The 10,411-nt window shown below is 42.7% G+C and overlaps 1 protein-coding gene across 2 annotated transcripts; it reads right to left on the bottom strand.

Moving 5' to 3' along the window:
* Positions 1–1,095: 1,095 nt before the first annotated feature.
* Positions 1,096–10,232, bottom strand: plcxd2 (phosphatidylinositol-specific phospholipase C, X domain containing 2). 2 transcript variants are annotated; one of them, XM_071485505.1, is made up of 9 exons: positions 9,640–10,232; positions 9,402–9,416; positions 9,153–9,289; positions 8,915–9,034; positions 8,201–8,254; positions 7,923–8,078; positions 5,803–5,913; positions 5,251–5,381; positions 1,096–3,704 (listed from the first exon to the last, which is right to left on the bottom strand). In XM_071485505.1, the coding sequence occupies exons 1-9, from the start codon at positions 9,740–9,742 to the stop codon at positions 3,545–3,547; spliced, it is 987 nt and encodes a 328-aa protein (XP_071341606.1). In that variant the 5' UTR covers positions 9,743–10,232; the 3' UTR covers positions 1,096–3,544. The 2 variants fall into 2 exon arrangements, with proteins under 2 accessions (XP_071341606.1, XP_071341607.1); XM_071485506.1 differs by lacking the exon at positions 9,402–9,416 and having other exon boundaries at positions 1,097–3,704; positions 9,640–10,225.
* Positions 10,233–10,411: the final 179 nt, after the last annotated feature.

Raw genomic sequence — 10,411 nt, forward strand, 5'->3', positions numbered from 1 at the left:
GTCTACAGTGCAGAAAATCCAGTGAAACAGTATCTGGACCACTTAGCATCAATACTCTAAATTGAAACCAGCACAAATTGAATCCTTTTTCATTATCTGGCAGCTCATTTAATCTCAGAGGGATTCCTCGCATCATTCGGAGCATTTGTGTGGGTAGAACTATTCAAACCATTTGCTTTGAATAACATCTTAATGACAGATAATTGGATGAAACTGACACTGTCTTGTGGCTTACGGGTAAGCGAGGTGAATTTTCTTCTGCCTGCAGCGGTCTGCTGCAATGCTCCACATGTTTTGTCAAGTCTTTCGGTTGTTTCACCCCCCCCCCCAACCCGTTCTATCAGAGGTAGGATACTGCCATTTGTTTTCACAGCTGCTTCAGTACTGTAATCATCGTGGTCTAAAAGAGCGCACTGATAAATCTGTGTGTAATGGATGTTACCCACCTGGTTGGCTCTGGCCACTGACCTCTCTGAACACCAGGGATATGCAGCGGCTTCATCAAGCATGCAGACCCCGTCACCTACCCTTAAATGTGCCATTTTTGCCAATCAATCTGTACTCAATAAGCCATGATGCTTATTTTGGTTAAAAAAATCACAAACTGAAAACCATTTTCAAGCACTCAGACCCTTTGTCGTACCACTTCAAACTGCAGTCACGAGCATCCTGTTTACTTTAATTAACCCTAGGATGTGTCTAGAACTTGAGTCCAGCTGTGACAAATTGAATTAAGCGCACATAGTTTAAAAAGGCACACACCTGTGTATATAAGGGCCAGCAATTCACACTGCATATCAGGATGAAACGCAGGGGTATAAAACCATTTTTAAAGCTTTGAGCCCAGGAGCACAGTGGCCTCAATAATCAGTTTATGAGTTTTAATATAATTTGTAAAAACTTCCTACAACAGTTTGACTTGGGTTATTAAGTGTAGACTGATGGACAAAAAATCGAGTACACAACAAAGCATTATTTGAGGAATACTTTTAAACCACTGTTTTAGGCTAGTTGCAGGTCTTTACAAACACACCATGCAACCAAAGTGTAAGTGTGACAATATCACTGCCATTCAAATGTGAAAGATTTTCATGATCTAAGATTAGAGGCTGCACCATGTTTGGCTGTGATGAAGTCTGCCTCTGATTTATGAGGTAAAATGATCCAACTGGACTGTTTGCTGTAACTTGAGGTGTAGAGGGAACTGAAGCGCTGTGTTCGGAGCACGCTGATGTCGGAGGAGGCAAACTGCAATGTGTTTAGTTGCTGTTACAACATCTGATGAGATTGTGGTGCCCGACAGGAACCAAAGAAGTCTTGGAAAGCTGTGTGCAAACGCTGCACCACCTTTGTGCAGAAAATGTTTGCAGAGAAAAAGGATTTTGGCTGTCAAACACATGTACATGTGCAGTTTGATTACTTCAGGACTTTATTTACATCTGGGAGACCATACTCGAGTTGTGCTCTCCTTTGAAACCAGGGAAGCATGGAGAGAGAGGGAGAGGGGGAGGTGAATGCTCTCCATCAGTCAGAGCTGCTTCTCTCTGCTCTCTCACTTGCATGCCATGGTATGTGTAATTGCTGCACAATTAAAGTGTCTGTGTGTGTGTGTGCTCTCCCTTTGCGGTGCCTGGTGATCACGCTCAACTGTGTCAACAATGTGGCCTGGACAGAACAGGCAATTTCACACTAGTGAGTCAGGGAGTGAAATAAAGGACAGAGTTGAAATGAATAAAAAAAAAACAAAAAACTTTCCAGCCCTTCTAAACTTGAGCTCATTCGCCGTCTCTTTGTCTCTTATGGACTACACAACCGTGATATGTCATTTTAATTTGTTGCATTTCTTTCCTTCTCCTCTCTGCTCCGTGAATGTGTCTAACTTTGTAAGTCACTTTTACCTTCTTTTTGCTGTCTCCCTCTCCTCCCCTCGTCCCCTGCTCTGACCACAGGAATGCAGGTCGCCTGTCACTGCACTGCCGTCTCTGTCATGCATAGTAATCACTGGGCCCACAGTTAGTGCACATAAACACCATAACACACACTGCCACACATACACACCCAGATACACACACAAAACATTTCAGTCTACAGTATGCTGGCCATTTTTTTTCCCCATTGCTCTTTCTACACGGTCTGTGTTATGGAGCCTGCTGCATACTGGACACATGCTGGACACGGCCATATACTGTGGCTCTTCGGTGCATTTCCCCCACATTCACTGGACACTGTTTACGTTTTCTATGTGTCTAGTTAAACAGTGGAAGTGAAAAAGAAAATACTATAAAGATAAGAGTGGATAGCTGTGTATACTATATGTATGGGTGCATGCTTTATGGGACTTGTGGCACATGCCCCACACATATCTGGGTCTCCTTCTGTAATTCTGTGTATAAAAGGTGCCAATGTTTGTATCTCTATTATAAACAATATGGTCAAACCATAAGTGTTGAGACTGTTGGCAAAGCGGGCTCCTCTTTCACAATACCTGACTTTGCTCAACATAGAAAATATCAAGAACTGCAATCACCACTGTTTGTCTCACGCTCTCAATTTCATTATTGGAAAAACACCAAGTGCACAGTTCAAACCCGACTTCAGCTCTCAGGCCGAGTGTTTACAATCATTCATGTGTTTGAAACACACTGTAAACAAATTCTGTTACCATCATGTCAGGAGTTTTCTTTCGTTGACTCTCCTTTTTGGATGTAATTAGCCGTATACCTAATGTGTACACTTAGGTGCCTTAAATACCTACATACAGTTCTTTAATATCTGTTCCTGGCTTTCACCATAATTCAGAAATTGAGTAATGTGATCGGTGATGTCATAAGTACATTAAGAAATAAAAAGGAACAAAAGCAGCTGTTGCAATATAGATATATTAATGATATGGAGAGAAAAAAAAGTGAAGTCTAAAACCATCTCTTAAGCATCTGAGATGTAGAACCTTAAAAGTTGAATCGTTGTTCATGTCACAGGCTGAGAATCTGGGGACCTGTGTGGCAGTGCCATGTCAGAGGCAACGTGATATGTTCCCATTTTCCCTCAAAAGGAAATGTATGAAAAGAAATCTGCAAATGAAGCCAGGGCTGTGGTGTAACAGGATTTTGTTGGTTAAAAAATGCAGCCGGGCATTTTTGTTCCTCTCTAAGCTCTGGCTTTTTTCCCTCTTTTGGACTGTGTGCATGATATTGTGGCAGAAAGTTGGCTGCAACCAAAAAAACCAAAACCATGATGTTCAAAATACCAAAAGTTAGTTGATGAGTTCCTGGAAGGTTTAAAGGCTTTGTGTCATTCAAAGGTCTAGAGGTCTCTGGCTCATACAGTATACCTGTGTATCTTCATGCTGAAGTGTAACACAATGAAACATCATCGGCTAAACTAGCTCATGATAAAAATCCTTATTTGAGTCACTAATACATTATCATTAATTAACTTCACGGAATATTTTCAGAAACTAATTCCCGGGCCTCCAGCCATCCAACGTCCAAGCTCCGACACACTGTGGCTCAGCTCACATCAGTCCCACGTGTGCAAACGTGGGTCATCTTAGTTTGCTCCCCTGTTCGGACAGTAGCTGGTTATTGAGTTTGATGACAATGTTCGCAAAGTCAGTGAGCTCCACAAAGTCAGAGGTGATGATGTTGACGCCGTCCACCCCGGGCCTCTGAGCCTCAACCCAGGAAATGATGGTAGGCAGGTTCCTGGAGCCGCAAAAAAAAAAAAAAAAAAAGAGAGGTGGAGATTAGAGTTGGTTGTTGGTCAGTGTGTGAATGGAAGAAGCTGTGATAGAACGTAAACAGTTCCACCAGTTTCTGTTACCCACAAAATCCTGTCACTTATTCTTCACCCTGCAAAACCGAGTAACATTAGATATCCATAATCCTGAACATTCCTTGGCTGAATGCCTGTCCAAACGATTTTATGAAATATCTTGATGACTCACAATGTGGGAGAAAATTGACCTATTGAAAAAGTTAAAAGGAGTAATGTTTGTGTCTGTCTATCAGTGAGAGGCCACTGTCTCCAAATCACTTTCTGTTTTGGTTCTAGGCATGCACGCGCGCACACACACACACACACACACACACACACACACACACACACACACACAGAGGACCACACGCCATGACTCTGTACCCGTACCATATCTAACACCCTTGAGTTCTTTGCTATGTTTGAGCCGCCAGCAGAACAAAACCAGGAAGTCAGAATGTTTATCCAGCGGTGATAAACAATCCCATTTCCTCGGAAGTGCAAAATTAGGCCACCTCCTGTCTCGCCACAGCTTCCATGCAGGAGTTATACACCCTGGCATCAGCGGCTGTTTCTCTCAGATTTAAGGGCATGGTGGGAATGTGGTCTACTCAAGTCACGCCGCTGTCATTTCCACCTAAATCTCAGGCTCTATGAGCTACATGACTGAAAAGGTTTGTGCAAATAACTCAGTCCTCGCTTAGGAAATGAGATCTCTTATCTGAGAGATGACATGTGCTGCGGTTTGAGCCTCTGCGGTTTGGAAATGGATATAAAGGATTATAGATGATTGCCAGTGGAGTAAAGCCGTGAAGTGACTGAATATTGTAACAGAGAAGCTAGACAAAACAATGTTTTGTAATAGTAATCATAATTTTCTATAAGAAAATGAAACAGGTGGAAGAGGCAGAGAAACTTTTTCACACTGTGGCAGCTCTATAAATGTCTATCCTGCCATGACACAGTGTTTTCCTTTTTCCTTTTTCAAGACCATGTACAAAACTGGAAATCCTCTTTGTTACAGGCAGTCGCTGTTGTTGCTGCTGCTGTTCTGCCCCCTACTGACCACAGGATCAATAAACGGAGCAGTAGAGAAGATTCTGAGACGATAAGCATTTTATTCCAATGGACCAGTGCATAGGGTTCAGGTAAGGTTGAAGTCAGGTTAAACATCATCATTGTTAAGGCTTAAAGTGGAGGTTAGGTTCAGGTTAAAGTGAGTGGAAACACATTAATAGGGAAAAACTACACTTCCCCCAGAATGTACTTGGAATTTAATGTCAACCATTCTGAGGTGAATGAGCATATATACAAACCTGGAAACTCTGGAAGACATCTGTGTTCAAAGGAAGTTATATGTAAAATGCATGTATCAAAAAAAAACAACAAAAAAACAGATGACATGCTACTTTTTTATTTATCCACATATCTGCAATGTCCCACCACACCTACTTTAGTTACACCCTCCTAACCACAACCAAACTTGTCACTGACCTCTCCACCAGGTAGTTACGTAGCCCCCAGACCAGGCCCTTGGCCACGGTGTTGACCCTGGGCGTGAGGATGGCCTGGGACACGTGGAAGGAGCCCTGTTTCGCTCTCTCTTTCAGTGTAGTTTCCAGGAACTAGACAGGAGGATGTTAAATAAAGGGAGTCTTATGGAAATAATTCTTTTTAATGGTGGGGTTTTTGATAAATAGCTTATGCAAGTAAATTATACATGTCTAAGAGGAAAAAAATATACACTTTGGTCTACTTCACTAAAATAGAGTAAGAAGGCGAGGGATAAGGAGAACCATAACTACAGTGAGTAGCCAGTCTTAAAGTGAGCCATGCTCATATTAAAGGAATTATATTCATTATTGAAAAAATTATTAAAATTAAGCCCAAAAAATATGTACTGCTATCTTTTTTTTTAATTTTCAATCCACAGAGTAATATTAAGTCATAGATTTCTTCATTGATTATTCCCCTGAATTTTTATTTTTTTTAAACTGTATGGGGACTTCATGTTGGTATACTTTATTATGCATGTTGTTTTCTGACCTGTATGAGCTTGTTGGGTTCGGTGGTGTTGGCCCAGGGAGCGGGGATCTTGCTGCCAGGCCACATGACAGGGACGCCCTGAGCTGAGGGGTGATGGTAGAACACTATTACCTGAGGAGAGCAGAGAAGGAAAGACACTGAATATACACCTGAAGTCTGAAACACAACACAGACAGACCTTGACTTCAATACACAGAATAAATTACCCCCAGATTACATTAAAAGTTACTGTAGACCAATAGGTAGCACTTGGGTGATGAAAATTATTTTGCCTATTCATTGCATCTACACACACTGTAACCCTAAAATGTTCATATTTATTTAAGACCAACCTCACCGTATGATAATCCATAACCCAGTATTTACAGGGATATCTACCTTAACACTATTATCCACACTGTGGCACAGAATGCAGCAGCCCATCTGGTCTTTGATCAGCCTAAAAAGGCACATGTGTGCTACTCATCCACCTGCACTGGCTTCCCATGGCCGCCCGAATCCAATTCACGTGGCTAACACTTGCCTTCTGAGTGACTTCTGGCTCTGCACCCATCTACTTGAGCTCAATCATGCAGGCTTATGCTCCTTTTCTTTCACTGTAGTCCTACAAGAAATGCTGTCTGGCATTGCTAGACCTGCACACACAGCAGTCACAGTCTGGATTGTTCTCATCTGTGGTTCCCCAATGGTGGAACGAGCTACCTAATGCTATCAAAGCAGGAATGTTCCTCTGTATCTTCAAGAATCTCTTGAAGACTCATCTCGTCCAAGAGCACCTCCTCTCCTAACACCTCTAACATCCTAAGATGCCTAACTAGCACTTACTATCAGTGCACTTCTTAACCTGATCCCCTTGCACTTATTGAATAGATGTAGTACTTAGTACTTACACCAAAGTCTCCTACTGCACTGAAGCTTCAGTGATGTGCCTCACTTGTAAGTCGCTTTGGATAAAAGCGTCTGCAAAATGAGTTAATGTAAATGTAAATGTATAACTGGAAACACAGACTTTCCTTATTCAGCATTATGCACTCAATAACAAACTTTGTTAGCATCAGTACTGACATATCGCCACGAAGGATGTGCAACAATTCTTTTTAAAATCATAAAAGACCACTCTTTACCACAGTGATTTAGCAGTGAGGCAATATGAGAGCAGGCTGGGTTACAGTGTTGTTTCCAGTGACAAACAGAGCAAGGCTGCCCTCTGCAGCCCTCTCCTCTTCTACTCTCTCCGCTCTACTTAGTTGCTATTCCTTCTCACCTCTCTCTCTTTCTTCTCTGCCAACTAAGCCAGTCACAGATTAGGGTCATAGAAGCAGAGATTTAACTGACAGCAGGCTATCTGAATAAAACAAACAGAACAATACAATGTCACACTTTCTGCACCTAAAACAGGGAACAGATACCACACACACACGCAGGCAAAGACGTGTGAGTGTGTGTACATGGTTGCTTGCTGAGCCTCCCATCTTTATACGTGCATGTATACATAAAAAGAAAGAGACGGAGAAATAAAATCAAGACTGTGTGTGAAAGTGTGGAAAAATAAAGGAATGACAGGAAATGTAAAAGAAAGGCAGAAAAAAAGAGGGGGGGGGTTAGCTGAAGGTAAGTGGAGGAAGAAGTGAGAAATTAAGAAAGGACAATTTTGGAAAGCGAATGTGAACAAATGGTAAATGCTAAATACAATGAAAGAAGGAAGGAGAGTTGGATGGTGGAACAAGTGTTAATAGGATGACGCTCACCACTAATTCCTGGAGCCCAGGAGAGTTACAGGCAACATGGATTACCTGACCACAGGGGTTAAGTGGGCCATACAGTACACACCTGCATTACCGCTTTTACTTGTGTATGTACAGTATACACATATTCAGAATGTATTTTCATGCAGCCATTCATGCAAACTGATGCGCATGCAAGTGGTCAGCTTCAGTCCTTAAATGCAGGCGATGATGATCATCATCTTTTAACTATATCCTATTTTAAGATCTGCAAATTCAACAAATTCAGATGGAAATAAATGTTTCAGGATGGTTTTTCAGTGATGCTGTGCACCCACCCTCATATTGAAAGTGCAAACTTTCATTGAACGCTTGCTCGATGCACCCAGACCTCACCTGATATTTCTTCTCCCACAGGTAGTCCAGTGTAATGCTCTCCACCACACAGTTGTTACAAAGCTTGCTGCCAAACACTTCCTGGAGCATGTTGATGAGGTACACGTGATGCTCTGCGTCCATTGCATAGTAATGGTTGAAGTCCAGAAACACAACCTAAATCAACATTTAGTCCAATCAGTTAATGGTCCAAAACTCTCTCTCCGTGATCATGCTTATGTATCAGTATTTTAATTATTGTGCTTCATAAAAAATACCATTTAAAAAGTCCTTCTCACCTCTTTCCTGTGTCTGCTTAGGAAGGAGTTGATTTCTATCAGACCATCTCTCACCTTTGGACGAGAACAGAGCAAAAGTTGGAGGCCATTTGCAACATCAAACATAAAGGTTTGTTGTTCAGGCAGTAATCAAAAAAAGGCCACAGTGTAGGTCACAAGTTTAGATCCCCAAAGGTTTCCTTTAAATACACTGGATGTTATGTACTAAAATACAAAACAGCATCATATAGTATTATAAAACGAAGGATAATGGAAAACAAGTCAAATACCAATTGTATTGGCAATGTAATGTTCAAACGGTCATCATCACGATGCACAACTTGTAGCACAACACTGACAGGCTTGTGTTAGAATGACCTATGTCAGAGGAGCGATGTTTACAACTAAACACACAACCTTTGATCCCTGTGCAAGGCCACGTCCATCCTACTACTAACAACATCAGCTGGAAACGGGACACAGTACTAGAGCAAAACATTTACTGCTCATGAAGGAAAAAAAAAAACCCAAAACAAAACATCTAGATAGCTGAAATATTTGATGCTACATTCACATGTAATTTTGATCATTTGGGGATGGAGTGATCTGACCTTGAAAGACAAAATCATTCAGTATTGAGGGTTATTACTGGACTGAAATATAACAATGAACTGTAAAACACAATATGAAAGGATAGGGACACTGTCACAGTATGTCTGTATGTCCTCTGCTCACCTTGTGTCCAAAGAGGCCGTGGATGAAGTAGATCTCCTTTCCAGACTCGCCTGGTTTGGAGGAGACCCTGAGATCAAAGTAACGGATTCCTGCATCCAGCTGCTCCTTAAAAGTCAGGTTCTAGGAATACAGACCATGTCACATTGTACAGTACAACCCAACACATCTGCTACACTGCAAAATGTAGTAATCAATCTTCTACAAGCTGCTGGTTCTGTCACTAATTTGAGAGCGGTACCTGTGTCATGGACCACTTCACCATGACCTTCTTGGCTAAGACACTGAAGACAGTGGCCAGATATTTGACATAAGCCTTCTGATCAGGGCCCACAGGAGCATGCACATCTACCCAGTAGGTGAAAGAATCATGGGACCCTAGAAAAAAGATGATGATGGTGATAGAAAATAGAAATAGGAGAGGGGAAATGACAAGGAAATAGATAAGCACAGGGGATGTTAGAGGGGCAAATGACGAGGATGTAGTTACAGATGTTGAGGGAAACTGAAGAAAGTGAATGTGGGGTATGAGAGACAGCAGGACAGGGCATGCAAGAAATAAAAATATGTAAGATAAGGCAGCATACACAGAAAATACAGGTTGGAACTAAAGCTCCATGGGAGTACATTGTATCTTTTAGTTTTTTGCTGTGCATGTATCCTTAAAAGATGTAGGCTATCCATACGGTGATGGACAGAGGAGGCATCTTTACGCACGGCAGGCTCACCTGGCACGGCGAGTTGTTTCAGGGGCATGGCACTGAGCTTGGCGGGGAGCGAACCCATCCAGTCGGCATTGAAATTGCCGATCCCTGCAGGTCGCGTCTTCATGTCAGAAACAGCCTGTCAACAACCCCCCCCCCCCTCCCCCCCTCCCTCAGGAAACCGCTCTCCGTTGCAGACGCGCTCCCTGTGAGAGGTCCCGGTGCGCTCCCATCACGCAGGATCCACCATGGGTCATCTTGGAAAGTTACACTCAGTTGAAATGATTTTCTACGTCCACCTGCCCTTCCGGAGGCATCAGCTCGAGTGTGACCCGCTTCCTCGCCCGGTCTCTGGTCCTACGCTACAGCATATAGCGTGGCGGTGCGCTGTGTTCCAGTTGGCAAACCGGGCATCCGTTGTCAAGACCAGCGGGTGACTAACGACCGCGATAATCCTCTTAGAGCGAAATCCCGCTTGTTATCCCCATTCTCCTGCTTTTTGGCTTAACCTGCCCCACGCGTGTTCGAAGACCACCCCCTACACGCAGACAGAGACCGATGGGAAGGTTGGTCTTGCGGGAATGATGGGACCGTCCCGGAGCGTCCCAGAGAACAAATAAGTACGCTGCTGTGCGCCGGCTTGTGCGATGTAGATGTAGCCTACATGAGCAAAACCAACCACTTAGTCCTCATCCTTAAAGTCCTCTCTCTTGAAAAACGTAAAATACTGTTTTGAAAATACATTTTATTAAACATAAATCCCACTTTTGCGTCACTGCGTGTAATTGCTGGTGTG

The sequence above is a fragment of the Trachinotus anak genome, unplaced genomic scaffold (assembly GCF_046630095.1).
Source record: "Trachinotus anak isolate AG129_WGS33_773 ecotype Australia unplaced genomic scaffold, CSIRO_AGI_Tana_v1 ptg000009l, whole genome shotgun sequence".
Lineage (NCBI taxonomy): Eukaryota > Metazoa > Chordata > Actinopteri > Carangiformes > Carangidae > Trachinotus > Trachinotus anak.